Consider the following 26,810-nt stretch of genomic DNA (forward strand, 5'->3'; position numbering starts at 1 on the left):
TATATACTAGTTGAAAGTCATAAAAACACTATTTTTTTTTTACAATTGGTTTTCTAAAATATTAAAATGGTAAGTTACGAATATCCAAGCAGGGACTTCAGGGAGCCCATTCAGCGTTGTAATGGAAATGCAATAGGGAAGATTTCAACACAAGGGAAAAGATGGCATCACGAGCTCCAAGGCCACTTCCAATCTAGTGGCCTGTCCAGGCCTTCACAAGAAAATTATAATCATGCAAGTGAGGAAGTTCCCATGTCCCCATCTGAATACCAAAGCAAAAGGAAGACGGGTCTCAAACTCTAAGAAGAGATATGTAGGGAGCTGAAGCAGGGGCAGTACCTACTCTTCCCCATAAAGTTCATCCTACAAATGCCCCTGTTTCTTCAGATGCCCAAGACACAGCCCCTCCATCCATGTGGACTCCTCTCCGGGTTCTACTCTCTAAGAGGCAGGAGAAAAAAGATTGACTTCCCAATATAACGTGGGTCCCCATGAAATGCAAAAAGTGTCTTCCTCAATAAATCTACCCAAATCCTTTTTATTCTATAAAAAGAAAAAAACATGAATTTCTACTTTAAGGCTGTTTCTTGAACTCAATAACACATGCCTTCTTTTGGAACTAAACCTAATATCCTGGGCTTCCCTCTGGGATTGAAGGCGGAATAAATCAAAGCAATTATTTCTGCAAAGTAGCTAATGTGCAAATATATGTTCTCCCAGAGTACAATTTCCCAGCACACATGCGCGTGCACACACACCCTCCCTTTGAAATGGGCCAAACAAACATTATAAAGCTTAGGCCCCAAAGAGAAACTGATGGACATACTTCGTCACATTTCCTCAACTGTGCTTTGATTCCTTCTGGCCTGAGCTCTGATGACTTTTATCAGCTTCTATCACTGTCTGACACTGATGTGGAGAAGGGAGTGATAACGTCTACATTGGTTCTGCTTTGCCCTTTAAAAGCAAACAAACAAAAAAGCCCCCTTGTGAAAGGCCATTGAAATATGTACTTGGGCTACGATCCTAAGCCCATCCGCCTTCCCATGAAGGCGCCCACCACCTCCCTGCTGGTGACTGGACACACAGAGGCAGTGGATGGAAGCCAGCCTCATGTCCAAACCACACGCAGCAAGCCCCAAGTGCCGTGCAGTTCCTCTCCAAACATCTCGGCAAGACTAGCCTTCCTCGATCATCACATCAGGGGGGCTGGGTCCAGCCACACACGCCGAAGACTTCCCTTTAAGTCATTGCTTTCTCCCCAGCCCTTGCATCAGCCAAATCCTTCTCCCTAAGCTCTTTGCTTTTAATAGGATGTGGTATTTGCAAGATGTAGATTCGATAGTAAGGAAGCATGCATTTGATCCTGACCGGGACCTCCAACAATCACATTTCTGGAAATGCAGAATCGCTGGTTAATTATGTGAAGGGCCGACCCAGCTTTGTGTAGTTGACTGTTTGCAAGCCTGGCCCTGGCTTTGGTTACTCATGATATTTGGGAAAGCAACCTCTTTCAGACCTGCAGCTGGGCCCGCACAGTGAAGGACGCCTGGGGAATCCTGCCGGCTTGACGTGCATATAAAGTAGGTAAGATTATCATCCCCTGCATATGTTCCTCATTCTCCCGTGCATTTGTGGCTGGCAGCGTTTCCAATCACAGTGGTCACCCCACGAACCACGGAGGTTACAGATCAGGGGCAAACCACAGCCCCGCCGTACTTGGAGACTGACAGGTCTCCTGTGTAAGGCACGCTCTTGCCAACAAGTCAGCTGTCACCCGCATTCAGAATACAGACTGGGCTAGGATGAACTACACGATTTTTAAATTCACAGTTTGTCTCTCATAAAAAAGAAAAAAAAAAAAGGGACCCCATATTTCCAACACAGGACCTAAAGGAATACACAAAGAGGTGTGTACAGACTCACGCACAAGGAGTAGACGGCATGACAGTTTACAACAGAAAAGCTGGAGCAACTCACATTTCCTAATAGGAGACTGCAAAATCAATTCTGGTTTAGCCAACAACAGAACTCCATGAGGCCATTAAAAAGAATGGGTTAGATCCATAGGTAGGAGATTTTGAAATGTCCTTGGGCCTTATGTTGGAAAAAGAGGTAGGTTCCAGAACAATATATACAGCAAGATCCTATTTTCATGTACACGTAGTCATGTGTGTATAAAGCATATGGGTGGTGTATTATATTGTATTTACATAGAAAATATTCTGGAAATATACACCCAACTGTTCATTGTGATTCTCTTTTATGGGAGAGAAAGAAAAGGATGAGGGTAAGTATGAATGAGATCAAACTTTCACTTTAAATTTTATATTAAGTGAAATGTATTTGTTCTACAAATATGTACAGCTATAATCAGTGAAATGAATAAAAATATATTCATTTTTAAAGAAACAACGAACAGCTTCACACATTTACAAGAACGGCAGAATTCCCTTATGACAAACCACCTGAGCTCTCTGACGTTAATTATACAATCAGATTACTTCACCCCCCCTGACTTGCCCAAGGATTCCCACTGTTCTGATAATCAAAATTCCTCCCAAGGGTCCCAAAGCCCTGGCCACCTCCCAGCTTCATCTCCCCTTTGCCCCCCCACTAACTGGGTCCAGCCACAAGAACCTATTTTTCTGACCTTTAAACACACCAGGCTGGTTCCCACCAACCGCTCTGCCCAAGGATGCTTTTCCTCCCGGCCCCTTCCTGCCATCTGAAATATCAGTTCTGGGACCTTCTTTGACCCCCAACTTCAGAGAAGCCCTCCACGCATCCTCTGTTACGTTGCCTGGTTGATTTTCTTCACAGCTCTTCCTTCTCTCTACAATCATATTATGCTCTGTCTCCTCCTGTTAGGTCCATGAGAGCGGAGGCTTGTTTGTCTGTTTCCTGGTGTCTCGATAAGTACCTGGCACCTGGTGGGCACTCAACAATTCACTGCTGAATCAACGAGTACATATCAGAGTCGGGTGTTAGAAAATGCGACTCCTGATAGGAATCTGATCGGGAAAGCTAGACTTGCTTCAAAACAAAGTTTAGCTCCTCACATATGAGGAAAATAAAGAAATACATAGATACATACACACATACATAATAAAGTTTAGCTCCTCGCAATTGACAAAACACCTATCCGACCAGAAACCGGATGCCTAGATCATCATTCATCACCCAGAAACGCAGATGAGCTACAGAATTCAAAAGAAGGACCAGGTTTAGATTCACCTATACTTCATGGAAGTCCCTTGAGATGTATTTATCCATAAATCTTTCCTACACTCGCACACGTCAGGAAAGAGTCCCTCCGTGACCACCTTTCCTGAGTTGTTGATCCCGACAGCCATAGGAACCCTGAGGAAGAGCAGGTATTTAGCCAGACGGGTCTTAACTGGAGCCAACAAAATGCTTACTCAGAGTAGGGGTTAAAAAGGGGCGCCATGTTTGCAATACGTAAACATTTCACTTTCCAAACTTCCATCTATTCTTTCAGACAGGACTTGTCAACAGTCTCCGTACTGCTACTATTTTTGAAGGGCACTCAATTTCAGACTCCTGAAAGCACATGTCTTCACATCCAAAGAACTGCACCTCGGAGAACCCGGCTTTCCCACGATCTCAGCCTCAGTCACCTTCGGAGAGGACGAGGATTTGAACTTTGATTTAAAAGCAGGTAAGGTCAGGCTTGTTTGTAGGGGACGTCCACGCCACTGATGTATCTTTCACACAGGTTGTCTCATTAAAAGTACACGCTCAGCGGCTTCCCTGGTGGCGCAGTGGTTGAGAATCTGCCTGCCAATGCAGGGGACACGGGCTTGAGCCCTGGTCTGGGAAGATCCCACATGCCGCGGAGCAACTAGGCCCGTGAGCCACAACTACTGAGCCTGCGCGTCTGGAGCCTGTGCTCCGCAACAAGAGAGGCCGCGACAGTGAGAGGCCGGTGCACCGCGATGAAGAGGGGCCCCCGCTCACCGCAACTAGAGAAAGCCCTAGCACAGAAACGAAGACCCAACACAGCCAAAAATGAATAAATAAATAAATAAATAAATAAATAAATAAATGAATGAATAAAAAGTGAAATTCTTTTAAAAAAAAAAAAAAGAAGTACACGCTCAGAAAGGGCAAATGATTTCTTGGTTGAAAATGCCAAGGAACAAATTTTAGTGGGTGCTCACACCCACACTAAAGGACCCCTTTGGAGCAACACAGTAGCAAATAGAGAAACACGGCAACTTTGCGGGTTCTCAGAGTCGCCCTTGGAAAGCTATGGGGGCGTGGTGGGTATTAACCCTGCCATTTAAAGCTTGGAGCAAGTTTTCTGTACATATACTAAATCTTCTCAGAGATTTTCCCCTCTAGTGCCCTGTATTTAAGACTTTAACTAAAGGGGGAAGGGGCAAGTGGGAAGTTGCTTAGCAACAGGCAAAAATTTTGTTAGCAAGATGCCAAAGTCCTAGAGATTCTGCTGTACAACGACTGTAACAATGTATAGTAACAATGCTGTTTCTTAGACTTAAACATTTGTTAAGGTGGATCTCACCTTAAGTGTTTTTACTACAATAAAATAAAAATTGTTTTAAAGAATTTAAGTTTAGTAGTTTAATTGTATTTAAGAATACCTATTTTTATACATATAAACTTTTATATATTTGCTTATATATTATGTATACATGTATGTGTGTGTGTATATTTACACACGTATAAACACACAAACGTGCAACCCTTTTCAGCTCTTCAGAACACACTCTTTTTTTCGTCCCTTACCTGATACCTCCAAGGCAGTATTAATCTTTACCGAATAGAGGAGGAAATAAAAGCGAAGGGTAGTTACATTATATGTAGCAAAAACAGACCTAAAACATGGATCTTTTGGCCTCTCAAATTGGAAAGATGACTTCTTTCTGGGCTGCAGGGAAAATGAAAGGAGATCCGTTCACCAACCCCTTCCAGCTCGCTGTGAAGCCCTGAGACATCTTGTGAGCGATGACTAAGGTTTGGAGCTGCACCCAGCTGTTCTCTCCTGATTCCTGCTTACTTCTGAGGCCAAGTCACGCCGGGTCATCAGCACACAATGAATCCACGGGGCTTCCCAGCTGAACAGGATCTACACGGTGCCATCTCGAAAGGAAGGCAACACCAGGCTTTGGAGTCCAGCAGGGCTTGGTGCAAATCGCCAGCATAAATCCCAGCTCTCCAACTCTGGGCAAGCCACTGTGTCTCCTTAAGCCTCCATTTCCTCAGCTATAAAATTGGAACAGTGACACCTGCATCTCATAGGATTGTTCTGAGGATTCAAGGAGACATATCAGAGAAAGTACTTGGCACAGCACCCAAAGCATGGTACGAAAATCAGTAATTAAGACTGTCTTTAGAGTTAAACTTTTAGATCAAAACCTAGCAGGTCAGAATAGGAACTCTATGAAAATCCCTTGGCTCCCTGGCCCTGGTTCCCTGCCAGACTATAAAATCCACAGCTGTATGTTTAGGGCCTATAGGCACTCAGAAAATATGGAATTAAAAAAAAAAAAAAAAAAAAGAATGGGAAGTCTCCATTGCTAGAAGACGGTGATACTATCAACATAACATAAGAAAAATCTCATAAAGCAGAAAGGGGTTGGTCAGTTAGGGAAACACACAAAAGAAAATTAATCATAAAGACAAATATGATAAATCCCTCCAGAGTATGCTTCCCAAAGGAGACAGACTCTGAGGCAGTATCCTGGTATCAAAGGTAGTTCCTTTTAGTCCTGAGCAGTATGTCTGCTATACAAATGGATATATCAGGCTCTCAGAGCCTGAATCCACAAAACACTGCATTCACGTAACCCCTGTTTGTTCCAATGCCCGGGATTTCTACATGGGTCTACTTACAAGGATAGAGATGGAACAAACCACGTGAATACCCAGACAAGGTCTTATAATGGAGATACCTTGCATCCACTGATAAATTGGCACCCTGTTTTTACAGTCAGGTCTATAAGCTTGATTAATCTGAGTACGCTGTCCTTGTGCCATTTAACACCAAGCCTCAGCCTATAAGGCCAAAAGCCAGACTCTGCAGAGCCAGAAGAAGGCCAGGAGGACATCGTCAGTGGGATGGAGGGCCTCTTGGAGGCCGCTTTGTCCAGACACAAGCCATTTTACTAGCCGGGGTAGCACAAAGGGGCAGACCCTTCTGAAGGGTCTGTGGGAATCAAGACCAGGAGCAAAACAAGGGAAGAGAAAGGTGATTTTTCCAAAGCATATGAACCCTCAAGTATAAATCAAAACCACAAAGATACTACTCACACTCACTAGGGTGGCTAGAATCAAACAGACAGGTAATAACGAGTGTTGGCAAGAACGTGGAGGAATTAGAACCCTCGTAAATTGCTGGCGGGAATGTAAAATGGTGCAGCAACTTTGGAAAACAGTTTGACATTTCCTCAAATATTAGACATAGAGTTACCATACAACATAGCAATTCCACTCCTAGGTATAAATCCTCCCAAATGAAAACATATTTCCACACAAACACTTGCACGGAAATGTTCACAGCAGCATTATTCACAACAGCCAAACAGGAAAACAACCCATATGTCCATCAACTGATGAAGGGATAAATTAAATGTGGCACATCCATACAATGGGATACTACACAGCAATAAAGAGATAGGAAACACTGATATCTACTATGAAGGGGAGAAATGTTGAACACATTAAACTAAGTGACGGACTAAGGAAAAGAAGAAAACATGCCAAGTAAAGGACCACACAGTGTATGATTCCACTTACATGAGAGGTCCTGGATAGGCAAAACTACAGGACAGACAGGAGATTCGTGGTTGCCGAGGACTAGGAAGAGGGAAAAGGGATTGGGAGCGTTTGGAACAGTGAAAGTTAAAGAGAGTGAGGCTTCTTTTTGTGGTGATAAAAATGTCCTAAAATTGATTGTGGCAATAGATGCACAACTGTGAACATACTAAAAGCCATTGATGTGTATGTACGCTTTCAGTACATAAACAGTATGCTATGTGAAAATTATAATTTAATCTATTTTTATATTTTTATTGAAGTACAGTTGCTATACAATATTATATAGTTACAGGTATATAATATAGTGATTCACAATTTTTAAAGGTTACGCTCCATTTATAGTTATAAAATATTGGCTATAATCTCCATGTTGTACAACATATCCTTGTAGCTTATATTTCTTTTTCTTTTTTTTATAATTTATTACCGTATAGTTGATTTACAATGCTGTGTTAATTTCTGCTGTATAGCAAAGTGCTTCAGTTACACAAATATATATACTTTTTCATATTCTTTTCCATTATGGTTTATTACAGGATATTGAATATAGTTCCCTGTACTATACAGTAGGACCTTGTTGTTTACCTTGTAGCTTATTTTATACCCAAGAGTCTGTACCGTTTACTCCCCACTCCTATATCGCCCCCCTTCTCTCTCCCCACTGGTAACCACTAGTTTGTTCTCTAGATCTGTGAGTCTGCTTCAATAAAGCTATTTTTTAAAACACATACCGATCTCTATTTCATCTGGAAAGCCTACTGTTAAAAATAACCCCCATTTGGGACTTCCCTGGTGGTCCAGTGGGCAAGACTCTGCGCTCCCAATGAAGGGGGCCCGGGTTCCATCCCTGGTCGGGGACCTAGATCCCGCATGCATGCCACAACTAAGGGTCCACATGCCACAACCAGGACCCAGCGCAGCCAAAATAAATGAGTGAATAAATAAATAAATAAATATTTTTAAAAATAAAAAAATAAAAATAACCCCCATTTATCCAACACCTACTATACGTAACAAGCAACACTGTGACAAGAAACTTACTTATATTATCTCATTTGTTTTTCATAACAATTTTATGAGGTAGGTAGAAACTATTCCCCAAAAAACCAAGAAACAAAAAACCAACTTAAGTATCCCTCTAGGTGCCTTCTATTTAGTGATATGAATATGCTGAATCAGCCAGAGATGCTTGTAAAACCCATGCTGACTAAAAGCTCAAAGGGTGCATCTATTTAGAGAAAGGCAGGAGACCGGGGAGAAAAAAGTCACCAGAGTTCTAATCAAGGCAATTTCATGACCACCCATAGGAAGGCTACAGGCACTGTGGTGGGTCGCTTCATCAAGGAAGTAAGCGTATGTAAAAGCACCGGGTGGCGTTGATGGTAAGCACAGCAGCACCCATGGGCAGGCAGTAAAAACAGAGAGGAGAGGAGAGCTTTAGCCTTTGTTCCGACACTGGCTTGCCCTTTCCATTCCCCCAATGGGAAAAAAGGATGGTTGAGAGGATTACAAAAATAACACATGTACCTTGTAAAATATTTTTCCAAAAATCAGAAAGTATAAAGAAGAAAGTCACCACCAGCTATAACTAGCAGCAACATTTTGGCATTAATTAGTCATTAGTGGCAAGTCCTATGCAAAACTGAATTTAAAATGTTCGATAGAACACTGAAGGGAGAAGGAATATGCCCTGAAAATTCTGACTGTGAACCTTCAAAGACAACTATGGAGGAACCAAGCCCACAGATTTCCTCTGAAAATAGGACCCCTTAGAGAAGGGAAAGTACCTGCCAATGTCTCCCACTGACAAAGGTGGTCACAAAGAGAAGGGCCTCAGACTTCCCTGGTGGCACAGTCGTTAAGAATCCGCCTGCCAAGGCAGGGGACATGGGTTCGATCCCTGGGCCGGGAGGATCCCACATGCCGTGGAGCAACAAAGCCTGCATGCCACAACTACTGAGCCTGCGCTCTAGAGCCCGCGAGCCACAACTACTGAAGCCTGTGCGCCTAGAGCCCCTGCTCCGCAACAAGAGAAGCCACCGCAATGAGAAGCCTGCACACCACAACGAAGAGGAGCCCCCGCTCGCCGCAACTAGAGAAAGCCTGTGTGCAGCAACGAAGACCCGGTGCAGCCAAAAATAAATTAATTAATTAGTTATTTTTTTAAAAAAGAGAGAAGGGCCTCGTTCTCAACTGCCTCAAATCTCCCCACTTCAGACTTCCCTGGTGGCGCAGTGGTTAAGAATCCGCCTGCCAGTGCAGGGGACACGGGTTCAAGCCCTGCTCCGGGAAGATCCCACATGCCGCGGAGCAACTAAGCCTGTGCGCCACAACTACTGAGCCTGCGCTCTAGAGCCCATGAGCCACAACTACTGAAGCCCGCGTGCCTAGAGCCCGTGCTCTGCAACAAAGAGAAGCCACCGCAATAAGAAGCCCCCACTCGCTGCAACTAGAGACAGCCCGCGCGCAGCAACGAAGACCCAACGCAGCCCAAAAATAAATAACTAAATAAATTTATATATATATAAAAAATCTCCCCACTTCAAAGAGGGCTTCAGAACTAAGTCTGCTCACCTCAAAGCACAGGCAGTGGTTTAGACTACTGCAGCCCAGAGTGGCAGATGGAAAGATGATGGTCAATGGGACATCCAAACCCAAATTCCCAAAGGGTGACCATCTTCAGGGTGAACCTGACCAGCCGGTGTTCTTGGAGAGAGAATGCTCTCCACTCAGCAAATGTCCCACACTGCAGCTGGTGCCAGAGGAGAGGCCACAGCCGTGGACAAACTCGGGCTCCTGTTCCTTGACGGCAAAGCCCTCAGCCCAGGATCCAGCAGGCCCTAGCCAGCTGCCAGCTTGGCCTGAAAACAGGAACCAAAGTTGCAAAGAGCATGGAAGAAATCCAGGCTGCAGCTAAGACAAATGATCCTCATTTGCAAGGCCTTTGAGACATCGCAGGGCTGCAGTGCTTGTCACAGCAGCCATTGCCAGGCGACCCGGGACATGACCACCAGCTCCTGGGAAGACCAACCCTGCCCCTAGACTGCCCCGAGGTGGCCCAGGCAGTTTATCCTTGTGTGGCCAGCTGCCAACCACCTCCCCACTGTACACAGAACCAAAGCCCAGGACTGCACTTCAAGTTGAATACCGTATAGTTCTTAATTCCACTTTCCCTCTCCCTCCAATCAATTTTGGGTTGCAGCTAATTGCTAGAAAGGGGCATTTCCAGGGGTGGGAAGGACAAAAAAGTGGTAAAACCAAGACACACAAATGGTCGTTTGGAGAGGCAGTGTTACATCATGGTTACAAGCAAATTTCCAGGCAAGCAAGACCTAGGTTCAAACCCCAGTTGTATCCATTTACCAGCCATGAGCCTTCAGCAGCAATATTTACCTTCTCTACCAAGTGTTAAATACTGCTACCTAATGCACAGCCCCGCATACCAGGTACAGAGCAGGTGCTCAGTAAATATTTATCATCTTAATAAAGGTTATGAAAATTTACATAAGATGAAGGGGTTCCATAGTTCAATCGTTCATTCTGCAACTCGTTAACCGCCACCTACTAAATGCCAGGCATTATTCTAGGGGTTGAAAAGAATATGACAGTCAAGGAATACCCATGCTTTTTTGAGCATAAAATCTTGTGAGGGCGATGGGCAATAAACAAATATACCAATACATCAATTAAATACAGGTAATTAGATCTATGAAAGAAAAAAATATGGCACTGCAAAAAAAAAGAATTATGGGGGGATGGGGGTTGGGCAGAGCAGGAAGGAAGTTGTACTTCCTTAGTCACTGAAGTTCTACCAGCTAGAGTCTGGGCAACGTCCCAAAATGGAAATAAAAGACTTCTCATCCGATTTGAAATTCTGGCAACCCATTTCCCAAAAGAAATACAAGTGCCAAAAACACATATGCGAAAATGCTCAGCTAGACTGGCAACTAACATTTCTTTAAATGTGTGTTAACACAGAGAATTCAATTTTCCACCTGGACAAAGGGCTGTGATCAAAATGAATGATAACACTTAGTGCGGGCAAAAGTGAGTAAACATACATCCTCACCTCTGCCAATGGGAATGTAAATCAGTATGACCTTTTTTGGAGCACAGTTTGACAGTAGGCATCAGTTATAAGTTAGCATATTATTTGACTCAGACTTCTAGTAATTTATCCTAAAGAAATAAGAGGACAAGCATTAAAATATAAATGTGTCAGGTAGTTATTTCAGGTTGTTTCTAACTTCAGGACACTGAAAACAACCCATGTCTTCAGTAGAAAATTGCTTAAACAAAATATGTTAAATCCATACATAGAATACCACATAGCTATCAAAAAATAACATATCTCTGTCCTAAGATGGGGTGATATTCAAAACGTGCTGGTAGCAGAGAAAACCCAGTTTTCAAAAGGGTATATATAGATCATCTCTATTTATGTGGAAAAAAAGGATGTATATGGAACTATGCACATGTGCGCATGTACACACACACACACACACACACACACACACACAAGCTATAAATCAAAATGTTAGCTCGGGGAGGTCCTATAACAAGTGAGTTTTACTGTATTCTTTGGGCCACTAGGAATTGCCCCAACCTTTTACAACCTTTGTCTTGATCCAAAATGGGGGATGGAGGAGGGGCATGGGATGAAATCAGGAAGTCAAGGAATAATCTTTTATCACCTCACTACACTACTACCCCATGTCTCAAGATCAAAAGCAACTTTCTACATATGCCAAAGCATGTATTTGAGTTTTTCCAATTTTTCTTTGCAGTCTTTTATTCCACGTTCTTAAAAGCAAAATAGAACAGTAGAGCAGACAATGAGAAACTATCGCAGTACTGACTAATAAAAAACATTTTCAAAACTCTAGGGATGGAAAAGAAGTGGCCTGACATTTTTGGAGCGTATATTGATGTTACATTCAATATCATGTTCAATCTTCACCTCAGTGCCCTTTGGTAGCTATGATGGGCCTCCCCACTTTCACACATGAGAAAACTGAAGTTTCAAAAGACCAATAAACCACTGAAGGTCACGGAGCAAGCGAGTGCAGGTCTGACAGAGAATTCTGCTCCGGGACAGTATTAGTTTCCTGTGCTGCTATAACAAAGCACCACAAATTGGGGGTCTTAAAACAACAGCAATTTATTGTCTCACAGTTTTGGGGTCTCAAAGTCTGAAATCAAGGTGTTGGCAGGCTCACACTGCCTCTGAAACCTACAGGGCAGAAGCCTTCCTTGTCACTTCTAGCTGCTGGGATTTACCAACAATCCTTGCATTCTTTGGCTTGTACATACATCACTCTGAATTCTGCCCCCATTGTCACATGGTCATTTTCTCCTTGAGTGCCTCTGTCTCTGTGTGTCTCCTCTTCTTACAAAGACCCCAGTCGTACTGGATTAGGACTTCATCTAACTTGGTGACACCTGCAAAGATCCTATTTCCCAATAAGGTATCATTCTGCGGCACAGGGGGTTAGAATTTCAAGATCTTTTGGTGAGACACAATTCAACTGGTAACAGGGACCAAGCCTACCCTCCTTCCTCGAATACATCCTGCCCACCGCATCACAACCCATTAATATCATGTCTGTGTCTGGCGGCTTTCATATGTTCGTTTCCTGACAGTGGAAGGCAACTCCCTTCTGCCTTCAGGCAAGACTAAATCTAAACTATTCCAGGCAGATGAGCTCAGGATAGCAGCTCATGTCCTGCTATCAAGGCTCTACCTTCTGCATTAGCTCTCATCGGGCATGGAGGTCATCTCGGAAGTTATTTATTCTTCTAGTTCAAGGTCTGCGCTTGAGCTAAAACACACTCAAGAGCTTTGTAAAGTTAAGAGCGCTAGACAAATGTGGAGGAAATGCAATTCACCTTCCCAGAGCCCTCAGTTTAAGGGTAGATGGAATGCTCCCTGAGAAGGGGGGCAGGTGGGTGGAGGGACGCGGTACTATTTTAATACGTTCTTGGTATAATTCTTTGCCTTTGCAGTTCACTTAGACCAGACGCCAAAAGCAAATCACCAACCCATCCTCTCCTGACTGCAGCAGTTTTCTTTTTCAATTTCTGGCTTGGTTTCAAAACCAGCAAGGGGGCTACCGAAACCAGGAATCAAAAGACTATCAGAAGGAAAAAAACAAATATGGTATATTAACGCATATATGTGGAACCTAGAAAAATGGTACAGATGAACTGGTTTGCAGGGCAGAAACAGAGACACAGATGTAGAGAACAAACGTATGGACACCAAGGGGGCAAAGTGGCAGGGGCGGTGGGGTGGTGGTGGGATGAACTGGGAGATTGGGATTGACATGTATACACTAATATGTATAAAAACAGATAATAAGAACCTGCTGTATAAAAAAATAAATTAAATAAAATTCAAAAATTTAAAAAAAAAAAAAGAAAGACTATCAAGCTATCCTGTCAACTGGTAGTTTTCAGGCAAGCAAATTGGAAAAGGAAACAAGGCAAATACCCTGCCTGGGTGAGAACCAGCGTGCTCCACCTTTTTCACATGAGAAGACACACAAAGGATTCCCATCTCTCTAAGAATATTCCTCTGTACCTCTCACATTCGCTTTCCGATATGCTGCAGAGCATAATGCCATTTGGAGGTACATCTGGCACAAGAGAACAACCTCCCAGGCTGCGTTTTTGCCTCAATGTGGCAGAATTAGAAGCCTGTAAAGGTGCACAGCCTCCCATCTGCTTCCGCCTCTCCATCTCAGGGAGCTGAAGGACGGATGGCCCAAACAGACAGCTGGCACTGGGGAGCCTTCGGGGGGCCACCCACCTGTGCCGCAATCATATGCAAAACGTCACAGGCCCCCAGTGAGCACCCAGCTGTACCTTCTGAGGCAAGCATCCTGCTGGCCCTCCGCAGCTGACGGCAGCGGGAGGCTGCGGTACTTCCTGTGGCCTTACATGGTACCCGGGGCTGAGAACAGCTAAGACAGGCGTGAAATTCTCTGTGTCTTTCGACCTTGCCAAATTCCTCTTACACTAATTTCTCCCACGCCCTCTGCCTCCAGCATCTCCTTCCCCCCTCGATACCTTTCTCTCATTTCCAAGTCCCCTGGACTGTAATTTATTAACAACTTTGTCTGTTTTTTAAAAAATAGATTAAAAATGATCAAAGTAGCTCAAGAGGCTTTGTCCAATATGGTAGCCCCTAGCCACCCGTGTGACTATATAAATTTAAATTAATTAAAATCAAATAACGTTAAAAATCCAGATCCTTGGTCATCCTAGCCACATGTCAAGGGCTCAAGGGCCACGTGTGGCTAATAGCTACCGTATTGGACAGAGAACATGTCCATTATCACAGAGACTTCAATGCACAGCTCTGGTCTAAAGGATATAAAGTGTCTCCCCTCTTTCTCTGTCCCCAGTCCCCCTCCCAGAGGCGACCCTGCTGCTGGTCTCCTTTGTATGCTTGCGGAGATTTCTTTTCATATGTCCAAACAGTGTGTGGTTTTAACAAAAGAGGTTTGCATCCACAAAGAGAAAAGAATCTAAATAGGATTTGGCTCCAGGCTTTCCTCACTTAATGAACCTCGGAGATCACAATATAAGTGTACAAAGCGTGCTTCATTCTTTTGTGTGGTCTCATAGCAATCCACTATCGCCAGGACAACCGTCACCACCCCACCCTTATAACCGCACTCCTCCGTGTCTCCCTGCTCCCTTGCCCCCAAACACTCCCATCCTACTCCCAGTCTCCACATTCCCAGACTTTTCTGCCTCTTCCCCTCACCTCTTGCCCTAATAAAACCAGGTTGAGACAAAGAAAGACAAATATCATATGTTATCACTCATATGTAGAATCTAATTTTTAAAAATGATACAAATGAACTTATTTACAAAACAGAAACAGACTCACAGATTTAGAAAACAAGCTTATGGTTACCAAAGGGGAAAGGTGGGGGGGAGGTGAGGAGGGATCAATTAGGAGCTTGGGATTAACACACACACACACGCTACTATCTATAAAATAGAGAACCAACAAGGACCTACTGTATAGCACATGCAACTCTACTCAATATTCTGTAATAACCTATATGGGAAGAGAATCTGAAAAAGAATGAATATATGTACATGTATGACTGAATCACGGAGCTGTACACCTGAAACTAACACAACATTGTAAATCAACTATGCTCCAATAAAATTTTTTTAAAAAACCAAAAACCCTAGCTGTTCCCTAAGGAAGCTGCCTTCCCTACCTTTGCAGTGGAGACAGCGTTTCTCTCTCATCCACAGTCTCAAAGCCTGTCTTCCTTCTGGTGAATTCCAAACCACTTCTCTGGCTCTCTCCGCCAACACTCCCAGTTGCCCTCAGACTAAACCACCCAGGACCCCTCCCCGTGGTTCTCCCCCTACCCATTCACTGATGACAACAGCACCTGCTTTGCTGCCTTCATCCCCTGCCTGACTTCTGCAAACACCCCTGGATCCCAGACGGAGCACCCAGCCAACACCTGGCCTCACAGCTGGCCCTGACTTTTTGTCCTCACCCTACCTCAGCCACCCACTCCCACCCTAAATCCACACCAATAAATGAACCACCTGTGAAATCCTGGTTCTTAGCATCCCACCGTCAAGTCAGTGCCCCACACCAACAACTGCCAACCAAAGCAGGATTTCTAACCCAACGTGACTATTCACTAACCTTGCTGTGGTCCTCCCAGCCCTCACCCAGCTGGATATCCTAGTGTATCTTAGAATCCCTCCCTTACAAACAAATGACTCCCTTGCCCCTCCTTCTAACACAGTCACCTGTTGAAAACCGTTACCGCATGTAAGCTCAACAGTCCACCTTCCCCACATATATATTTCCTACCACAGGAAGGTGATGTAAATTTGGAGCTTTTCAAAATAGATAACTAGCTGGTGGAATTACAAAATGAAGCAACTGCTATGGAGAAAAGTATGGAGATTCCTCAAAACATTAAAAATCGTCCTGGGACTTCCCTGGCCATCCAGTGATTAAGGCTCCGCGCTTCCACTGCAGGGGAGGTGGGTTCGATCCCTGGTCAGGGAACTACATCAGGAAGGAAGGAAGGAAGGAAGGAAGGAAGGAAGGAAGGAAGGAAGGAAGGAAGGAGGGAGGGAGGGAGGGAGGGGGGAGGGAGGGGGGGAGGGAGGGAGGGAGGAAGGGAGGAAGGAAGGAAGGAAGGAACGAACGAACGAACCAACGAACCAACGAACGAACGGTCCTACCACCTGACCCACCAATCCCACTGCTGGGTGTATTTCCAAAAGAACTGAAAGCAGGGTCATGAAGAGAGATGTGTATACATCCATATTCAAAGCACCATTATTCACAATGGCTGATGTGAAAACAACCCAAATGTCTATCAATAGATGAATGGAATCACAAAACGTGGTCTATACATACAATGGAATATTACTCAGTCTTAAAAAGGAAGGAAATTTTGACACATGCTACGACATGGATGAACCTTGAGGACACTACGCTAAGTGAAACAAGCCAGTCACAAAAGGGCAAATACCGTATGATTCCATTTACATGAGGGACCTAGGGTCGTCCAAATCATAGAGACAGAAGGTAGAGTGGTTGCTACCAAGGGCTAAGGGAGGGGTAATAGGGAGTTGTTTAATGAGTATAGAGTCTCAATTTGCAAGATGAAAAATCCCTGGAGCTCTGTTCCAGTAACAGCAGAAGGTGATCAGTCACATGGAGCTTTTGTCCTTGGACAACAAAACTACAAATAGTGGGATTAAGAATTACCAGAAGACAGTTCAGGCCAAGTTTTAACCATTCTTTACAGTACTTTGCTTATCTGCTTAAAGAATCAGCCATGACGCTATGAAAGAAATAGGCTTTTTGTGACCTTTTGCTGTTGTCTTTTAATTTACAAACAGTTTTGGTTAATCTAAGTGACTACATGACTTTGGAATTTTGCATGAGGTATTCTGTCGTCTATTTCTTGAAATGTATTTATTGTTTAGTTGCTCTGTGGAAAATGAGGAAGCGTAGGTTTATAATTGTTCAATTCTTATTGCCATCCTCTAGTCAAATATGTCTTTACATTGTTTAAAAATACCAAAGTGTTCCACCTTCTGTCTCTATGAATTTGATGACCCACAGCAACGTGAATACACTTAACACTACTGAACTATAAACTTACAATATTTAAGATGGTAAATAGGATATGTTTTTTAGCACAATAAAAAAGTGTGAAACAAAGCAAAGCTTATTAGAGCTCTGCTCTGTGATGGTGGTGAAGGCATGCTCTCTCCCTCTGAGCATCAAACACCCGTCACACCCACTGTCATCAGGCAGCAAGGCTGAGGAGGGAAAATTAGAAGAGTTAACTACGAACTAGTTGGATATTTCCCCATTCTCTCACACCTTATTCTCCAGCAACTAACTGAAAACCAACGGCTTTTCTGGCTATGCCCCTCATAATTCATTCATGCTCATTAATATGCAAACATCAGTTTCTCAGCTGGCAGTGATTTCATGAATTTTTAATTTACATGAGATGAGCCAGAGATTAAAACTTTAAACTAAGCCAACGATACAGGTGATTGAGTGTTATTTTATTCCCTAGATTAAGAATCTCCAAATGAATCCATGGGCATCATCATGTTGAACAATCATCTGGGAATTATCAAAGCAAATCTGTGAGTTTCTGCCTTATGGGTATTAATAAAGATACACATTTTTTAAGGGTACTTGTTTGGGGATCATTAAAAACAGTGAAACCAATGACATTTCTTGTCATCAACCTTAATGTTGGAAAAACTCCAGGCCACCTGGCAAATGCTCACAGAAATTCCAACACTATAGAAAAGCCACAATAATTTGTGGCTTTGTGACTAATATGTAAGAGATTCATTTTAGCATAAAGGAAATCAGATTAAAAAAGCAAATTAGAAGAGAGAAATTGAGAAACACTGAATTCAATTCCTTCTAGAATTGCAAATCAAATTCTGGGTTATTAACTCCAAAATAAGAGAAGGCAGAGGGAAGAGCTTTCTCTTCTGAGGGCAAGGCCCAATAGAAATATAATAGAAGCCCCATATGTCATTTTAAATTTCTAAAAGCCATATTAAAAATGTAAACAGAAGCAAGTAAAATTAATTGTAACAGCTTATTTAACCCAATACATCCAAAATATTCTTATATAAACATGTAATCAATATTGTTTTTAAATTATTAATAAAATGTTTATACTCTATTTTTCTTACTATGTCTTTGGAATCTGGTGTGTATTTTACAGTTACAACACCTCTCAGGACCAGCCACATATAAATGCTAAAATAGCCTCTAGTGGCTGCCATATTGGATAGCGCAACTATAAATCCAAAGAGTATGTGTTCTTCTGAGATAGCACAGGGACCAGCTCTTGAAAGTCGAGTATATGTCTGTACTGCACTCTCCAGATTGTTCTCACTGTATTCCTCAAATACCAGCCAGCAACAGCCTGGGTAGATGCATTCGCTGCTCCTTCGGCTACACCAGTGTTAATTCAACTTCGATCATTATAATACCGTCATTTGAAATTCTACAAAATCAGTTTACTACTATTGTTTCTTAAATTTTTCAACCAATAAGTTGACTCACTTTTTCAAAAATTAACCTTATCCTAAAGAATATCATCTGTGATATCACAGATTTGATACTATAATTATATTTGATACAAGAGCTAATGCACATTAAAATACACAGTTAACACTTAAAAGAAGCTTTTGTGCTCTATCTAAAGCCAACAACTAAACTAAAATTTGCTCTCATTCTCGAATCCGTTTTGGCATCATCTTTCAAGCTTTCCATCTGGCACATGCAACCTCAGATATATTACTATCTGAGTCCCCTGACACTCAACATTTGTATGTCTGAGTGTGACACAACATCCCCCATCAAGAATACCTTCTGTCTGGGCACCGCAACAAAGCACAGGGCATTTACTCATTTGTATTCAACTGTCCAAACGCTGCAGAGGTGGAGTAAAGCTGCTGCTCTAATGACCAGTGATGGCTCAGTCCCAGGGGAGCCCCCTTTATAATTAATAACAATGGCATATAAGGCTTACTGAACTACATGCCAAACACTGCTCTAAGTTAATATTTATAACATAATATTATATTACATCGTATATGTGATGATTATCTCACTCACATAATCGTCACAATAATCCTATGAGGAGGTACTGTAATTTCCCCTTTTTTCCAGGTAAGGAAACAAGGCATAGGCCAGTTAGGATAGCTTCCCATGGTCACAGAGCTGCCAAGTTGTGGAGCTGAGATTCAAAGCCAACAAATCTGACTTTGGAACCTGGGGATTACCAAGAGAATAAAAAAACAGAAATCGGAAAGACACATGTTTTATGGTCACAAACACAAGTACCTCAAAGACAAAATCGTCACCCACAAGATGTAGAGACTGGGGCAAGCAATATCCTCTAATACAGAGAGGGACAGAAGACAAGTAGAATAATTTAGAATGCCTTCAAGATGTCTTCTGTAGGGAGGGTGGGAGGGAGGGAGATGCAAGAGGGAAGAGATATGGGAACATATGTATATGTATAACTGATTCACTTTGTTATGAAGCAGAAACTAACACACCATTGTAAAGCAATTATACTCCAATAAAGATGTTTAAAAATCAAAAAAAAAAAAAAAGATGTCTTCTGTAAATTACAGCAGAGAACTCATCTTACTTAAAAAGAAAGGAGGGCTTCCCTGGTGGCGCAGTGGTTGAGAATCTGCCTGCTAATGCAGGGGACACAGGTTCGAGCCCTGGTCCGGGAAGATCCCACATGCCGCGGAGCAACTGGGCCCGTGAGCCACAACTACTGAGCTTGCGCGTCTGGAGCCTGTGCTCCGCAACAAGAGAGGCCGTGACAGTGAGAGGTCCGCGCACCGCAATGAAGAGTGGCCCCCGCTTGCCACAACTAGAGAAAGCCCTCGCACAGAAACGAAGACCCACCACAGCCATAAATAAATTAATTAATTAATTAAAAATAAAAAAATAAAAAAATAATTAAAAAAAAAAAAGAAAGGAAAAGAAAAAGCATAAAAATTCAAGGGAGCAAAGATTCCAGTAACACAAATTGAGAGAGGATGGAAGGATGGGTGGATTGGTAGATGGATTTGAAACAGGAGGGAAGGGAACAGGGCACAACCTTTAAAAGAATGACACAGCCGTTGAGGATATGACAAAAACCTTGAGCCTTATTATACACTCACTGTATACATCAGCACGCTAAGAGACACACCCACCAGAGCCATGACCGTTCTGAGGCTAACCATAAAAGGTCAAAAAGTGGGCGGTGGCCCAATTAGTGGAAATCCCTGCCCCTTCTCCAAGATAGCTGGAGTAATCCTCCCACTCTTTAGTCTATGAAATTACCCAGCCCATAGAAACTAACCACCCCATAAGTCAGGGCCTCTCATCTTTTGAGACAGACCACATTCTGTCTGTGGAACGTGTATCTCTCTAAATAAATACCTATCATTTTGTCTCTCACTGAATTCTTTCTGTGCCGAGACATAAAGAACTTGAGCTTCAGTAAGTCCTGAGACCAGGTGTGTGATTTCAATGAAAAGACAGTGGGTTCAAGTCCCAGACTGGGGTTTGACTGGGTTTGAGTCCTGGACTGGGGGTTCAAGCCCCAATCTGAGTTGTGCAGTTTTGGATTGATCCACGGATAGATGAATGGATGGACAGACAAAATGAGCGTACAAAAATTCACTCCAGACTCAAGTGCATAGAACGGGGAGAATTACAAAGGGACATCCCATCTCTCTGACCATCCCAGAAGGGGCCTATCGTATAGCTGATATCACACCAGCCAGTCTCAAAGGCAACTTGGGGAACTTATTCTCATCACCGGGACCAAAGCTACAGGGTGAGCTGTGCTGACAGCCTAATTACGTGCCCCTCATTCACGAGGGCTCTGCAGTCTGCAAGAAGACAAAAATCCACTTACATGTATTCCCTATGGGCAGAGTGTACAGCGGCCGCGTTGCTGTAACGCCACAGGACGATCGCAGATGACAGGACGTCGAGGATGGCATCAAACTAGGAGAAGGAGACACGGTATCAGTGGTTTTCCAGAGCTAATAGGGCACAACTGTGAAGACACGAGGTAACCGTTCTGTGACTCAGAACATCTGAGCCAGTGACCTCAGAGCAAACAGGCTTCACATCGTTACAATGCTGGTCATTCGTCATCCTCAAGGTGAATCCTGGGAATTCTGAGCCAGGGCACCCAACACACCTGCCTGGTGCCAGGGTCACGGCTCCCCCTGGTCCCTCGCTCCTGGGGCCTGAGAAACCACACTCTGGTGTGCTGGGCTCTGCTCCCGGGGCCTCTGGCTCCCAGCCCTCTGGAGACGCGGGCGGGGTGATGACACATGTGAAACTGATTTCCCCAGGGCAGGCAAGATAATTTCAGCATGTTCCTGCCCATCCCAAGCAGAAGATTCAGGCCAAGGACTCTGTGTTTCTGGCTCTCAGTGGGACTGTTCTATTGATACCTGGGGTCCAGGGGTCCAGAGGGTGGGGTCACCCAGGGGGCTCCGGGAAGTCTGCCAACACCGTGAAATTGGATGCAAAATTTAATGCTTTTGTTCAAATGAACGAGTGAATGCATAAGAGAGAGAGAGAAACGTTAAGAGAGGAGGGGAAAGAGACAGGAGTATGAGAGAGGTGGGCAGGGGGGCAGGGGGGTGGGGTGGAGTGTGTGAGTGTGTGTACGGGGCATTTGGGCACTTTTCTGGAGAGACAGTCCACACTTTTCAAAAGATTCTGAAAAGAATCTGCAAGCCGCACAACACTGAGGGTGTGTGTTCCTGTTCCTACCCACAACAAAGGGAAGAAGTAGGTTTGGGAACGGGAACAGGAACACACACCCTCAGGTACAGGAAGCCCTGAAGCTATGCAGGAGGGCTGTTTCAAGGAGCTTTCTCTGCATGAGTCACCGCACTTCTCATCTGGAAAATTACAAGCACTAGCACTCTCTTAAAGGGACGTGGGAAGACTTCACTCAAGCTTTCAGCATCTGAGACCCATTTTCTCTAACCAACTCCCATCAGGAAGCAGGCAGGAAGGGCTGGTTATCCCGAGCCTGGCTACGGACTGACGTCCCAGCGCCAGCAGCCCCGATCTTAACTGCCAACACCTCTGCCCACACCAGCAAATGCTTCATTCACTCCAGTGTGTGCCCATTTTCAAACCTAAAACCTTGGGGAGTGGGGGGAAGGGCTAAAACCCTATAAGACATCCTTCTCAACCAGCTGCAGAGAACATGGTGGCCCTGATCTCTTGTTGAGAATTAGACAGTGTCACTGAAGTTTACTTCTATTAAATTATAACTGTTTGTAGAAGCCACTTCCATAAAAGGCGTGGTTGTCATGCTCTCTCTCATCTGCTAACCACCCTCTTAATTAAGAGCCCAGTGTGAGATCTGCAGGCTCAGGAGAAACGTGCAAAACTTCATAAAAGTACATTTCAGGTTACTTACTGCAAACCCAAAAGCAGAGGCGCTGTACCTCATAACGGAGACAGCTAAAAAGAAAGAAAATATTATTCAGAATATTTTAAGACCTCATAGATATTTTCTCTCATTTGTGAGACTATTCATATATTTGATACGGCCTTTTACACATCAATGGAAAAGTTCTAAGAGAAGGAAATTAAAAATTAACTGTACTTGTCAAATCAGAGAATTTTAAAAATTCAAGAGCGATGTGAAAACTGTCCAGACTTCACCTGCAACACCCTCTCTTCCCAGTGTGCCCTGAAACAGCAAAGGGCCAGCTTCAGAATGAAAATGCTCAAGCAGTTGTCAATCAAATGACAGCTGAGGCCCTGAGAATTTAACAACTGGGAATAGAGAGCTGGGAACCATATTAAACTTTGAAAGTGAAACTGTAACCATCCAAACTGTTCCCATAATAAGGTAATTAGTGGTGGTAACTACATGCACACACCATTGCTGGAATGGTTGGAAAAAAATCTCTTGCCCACCAGAGCTTAAAATCCAGTGTGGACCTCATGAAAGCTGTCTAGAAAAAGAAAGAACAAATTATCTTAAACAAGAGATGTCTACAAAAGTAGGTGTTACAGTTATAATTAAAACACATTTCATCCATATTCAAAAATCAGTCGACCTTTTGGGGGGCAAGTTGATTGGGTAGCACTTTTGTCTAATTCTGTGATCTGTTCTGTGCCAAAGCAATGTCCAGCTTCAAAGACAGTTCTCAACTTGACTTAATAAGGCAGGTCTCCATGCAAAAGCCATATGAAACAAGCATATGTCCACTCACTAATAAAGAATGAAACCCAACCCAGGGGGTCAGCAAGGCTTTGAAGTGGATTGTTCTGGGCACAGATGTTATAAGCACTCCCTCAAGGAGTAAGGGAGGCATGGATGCAGGGCATGGAGGTCAATACCCCTTTGGACTCCCACTCAACTCAGCACATGTCCCTTCTCTGGGAGCTGCTCTCTGTCTTATCCATATGGACCCCGGGCGGCCATATTGTGCTTTGTACCCCTGCCCGCAGCCAGGAGGGGGTCATCTGACCCAGTGCGACCCAAGCATATTTCATTTTCTATGAATTAAGAATTCCTCTGTGTAGCAGAAATAGAACGGATTTTATTGCTCTAAAGGATGTAGCTGATAAATATACTAGAACTTATTTCTCCCAATTCTGACCAAGTTCCTGGTAGAACTAATCTAGTATGTCAATGTACCTATCTTCTTTGCTGGCAACAGTTTGATGGATTTTTGAATGTTATAAGCAACCAACTACTGGCTTGATTTTTATAGATAATTGCAACACAAGATTGGCAAGTGTTCTAATCAAGTTTCAAACTTTAAAAAAAAAAAGAATTGAGACAGAGAGAGTGTCTAGCCGGTCAATTCATGCTGTTGGAATTGAAACACCAGAGCTAGGGCTGGCCACACTGTTTGCTCCACAGACTGAGGAGCAGAGAGCCAAGCTCTTACAGGGGTAAGCACAGCACTGGGGCAAGAGAGAACCGCTAGCTGCTCGAAGGTTCCCAGCCTCTCCAGAGACTCAGCCACATTCGGGTCCTCGGGCTATGTGAGGTGCGTGCAAGCCATTACACTGCTGGCCTTCTGTGTTTGTGACACGAGCTGCTCCTGTCACCCCTGCTGTCACTCTTACTGGCACGGGGAGAAGGGCAAAGCCAGCCGTGTGCAGTGACCGACTGCAGCTTTCAAGGGCAACGTGGGTGTGATGGTGCAAAGGGGCACTGGACCTTCCCAAAGAACTCAACTTCTGGCCAGGTTGGCATGTGCAAAAAAAAAAAAAAAAGGCAGCAGACCCCTCGCCAGGTCTGAAGTGCCCTGTAAGACACTGATCCTGGCTCGCAGTAAGTGCTCAGTAACTGTGAATGAAGCTTAATAAAATTTCATAGAAATGAATGGAAATGAGTATCTGGTTTGTTTCCTTTACAACCTGTTTTTAGGATATCTTAGTTGTGTGCTTTTTGTGGGTGACTTCTTTACCAGTAACGGAAACCTTATTAACTCTTACTAGCATCTTGCTCAATATATACCTCAGATGAAGAGCTGCCCGGGCGGGATCCCCCTCTCCGTCTCCGCCTGCGCTGTCTGGACTGGGCAGCACGGAATGGACCACACAGCTGGAAAAGCCCTCCACTAGCCTTCACAGGAGACCTCCTGCTTCCCAAGCAGTAAACCATCGCTGTAAAACGTTTTAATCAAGTTATGCGGTAATACCAGGCATTTGTAGAGTGGGCTACAGATTGCACGTACTCTCAGAACTATACTGGAAAGTTCTGCTTGTGAGACTTGAGCCTGCCCAGTGGATGAATACCTGAGAGCACAAGTGGAGTCTTCATATTGTTCTATCCCACACACACCAAGGAAAACTGCAGCAGGAGGGCTCCAGGCTCACCTAGAGTCCTGAAGAGAAGGGAGGCATTCCCATGTCTCATTTACTTCTAAATTGGCTCCATCTAATTTCCTTGATGCGATGGAAAGGGGGAAAGGCTGAATATTGCATGGGGAATCGAGGGAGCACTGAAGGGCCCTCCACTTGGGCACAGCTGTGGCAGCTTCCCCTTGGGAGCGACTCCCCAGCTCTCGCGAAGACAGAACAGCAAATAGTCATTAGCAAGGGACCCAAATGGAAGAGGTCAGCCCAACTTTTAGGAATTTCTGAAGAGTAGATGACTGTATTTTCCTTGGCCCTAACTTGACATGACACATCCTAATTCTGGGATAAGAAGGGACTCAAAGGAAAGGGTCGGATTGGTTTAGACAGCCAATACTCCCACAGAAAGAGAGCCAACTGTGGGGTTTCCATGAGGGCGTTTCCAACTTCCCTCGTGCTAAGAATGAGTTCCACTTGAAGAGATCCTGGGCCAAGATGACCCACCAAGGCAGAGATTACAGGGCAGGTGCCCCTGGAGCCCACACGTACTTGGCTGAGGGGAGCTGGGAAGCCAGCAAAGGTCCAACAAAAGTCCAGCAGTGCCTTTAAGGCAGGTGCTAGATTCAACACTGGACAACAGAGAAGAAAGGGCCATTTCGACCTCAGACCAGTATGCTGCAAGCTGGCAAGGTCCAATCCCATTGCAAGGGTGGAGGTCTCCTAGGAAGGCTGCTCTGGGTCAAGGCAGAGGCCCAGCTGAAGATAATGAAATCTCTGTGGCCCTCAGCACGCAGTGTGAGGCTGTTTAACACATACCACAGCTGCTCCTGGATGGAGCACCTGAAACCCAGCAGGCCCCTGCGGGGCTCCTGGGCACAAAAGCCTTTCTGGGTCCCCCATTTCTTGTTTGCAGGAAACAGGCTTCATTCAGCCTCCATGACCTTCCCTGAGTTCCAAAGGGCAGGTTCAAACAGTGCTAATCAGGAAAGGGAGGAGAGGCGGAGACAAGGGAGGAACAGCCCAGAAACAATAGCGCAAACTCCCACTATGGGGACTTTGGGGCTGGTAGATGCAAGCTATTACATTTAGGATGGATAAACAACAAGGTCCTACTGTCTAGCACGGGGAACTATATCCAGTCTCCTAGGATAAACCATCTTGGAAAAGAATATTAAAAAAAGAATGTCTCTATATATATATATATGTATAACTGAGTCACTTTGCTGTACAGCAGAAATGAACACAACATTATAAATCAACTCTACTTCAATAAAAAATTTAAAAAAGAAACAATAGTGCAGCCTTGGGGCAGGGTCCTGGCTCCCCCTCAAGGGATACACAGAACAATACCTTTGAGCTGTTTTGCAGATACCGAAACCCCCAGCAGGTGGGAGAAGTTAACTGTATGCGGCCCCCAAGCACGCAGACCCCAGACCGGTGGGAAGCAGAAGGTTGATGATGCTGAGTCCCGATTACCTCACCTCCAACCAATCAGAAGAACGCTCACGAGCTGACCACGCCCTCCTCTTTCAACCATTACTATAAAACTCCTCACTGCCCCCTCCAAGTGGGGACACGTAGTTTTGAGGGCATTAGCCTGCTGTGGCCCAAGCTATTCTTTTCTACTTTACCCCAAGCTCTTGTCTCCAAGATTCAATTCGGGACCGGAGTACAGAGGCCGAGTTTCGGCTACACGCCCAACCATCAGCAGCCTCCAGGTTCATCTGGACACCACTGGTAGCAGTGGGAAAATCAGGGACATTTTCAGGAATGTTTCTGCTCCTCACATTCAGAACTTGTCTCTAACACTCATCACTGAACCACGCACTCAAGGAGGTGGTACAGCCTACAGGCCAGTGAGTCTCATTCCCCAGGGAGCTGAGGCCTTGGCTTCCCTCCTCTCATTCTCTCACCCCGACCCCGACCCCGACCCCGTGCTCAGAGTGGGAGTAGGCTGCCATCTGGTTAGGCTGGCCTAGCGCACCCAAAAAGGCACGCTTAGCAACTGGGCTCCTCGCACTTTCCCTGCTGTCTTGTGTCTTGTTTTTTATACACTAAGACACAGAGTTCTTAAGGTGTTCCT

The 26,810-nt window shown here is 44.3% G+C and overlaps 1 protein-coding gene across 1 annotated transcript in view; it reads right to left on the reverse strand.

The window, feature by feature from the left end:
* Nucleotides 1-26,810, reverse strand: part of TMEM163 (transmembrane protein 163) — a 256,499-nt gene that overhangs the window by 73,147 nt on the left and 156,542 nt on the right. Inside the window, exons 3-4 of the mRNA XM_036857046.1 lie at nucleotides 22,323-22,366; nucleotides 20,787-20,878 (exon numbers count right to left, since the gene is read on the reverse strand). Of these exons, the coding sequence (XP_036712941.1) occupies nucleotides 20,787-20,878; nucleotides 22,323-22,366 (136 nt within the window). The remainder of the gene's footprint in view (nucleotides 1-20,786; nucleotides 20,879-22,322; nucleotides 22,367-26,810) is intronic.

This window comes from Balaenoptera musculus, chromosome 7 (assembly GCF_009873245.2).
Source record: "Balaenoptera musculus isolate JJ_BM4_2016_0621 chromosome 7, mBalMus1.pri.v3, whole genome shotgun sequence".
Classification (NCBI taxonomy): domain Eukaryota; kingdom Metazoa; phylum Chordata; class Mammalia; order Artiodactyla; family Balaenopteridae; genus Balaenoptera; species Balaenoptera musculus.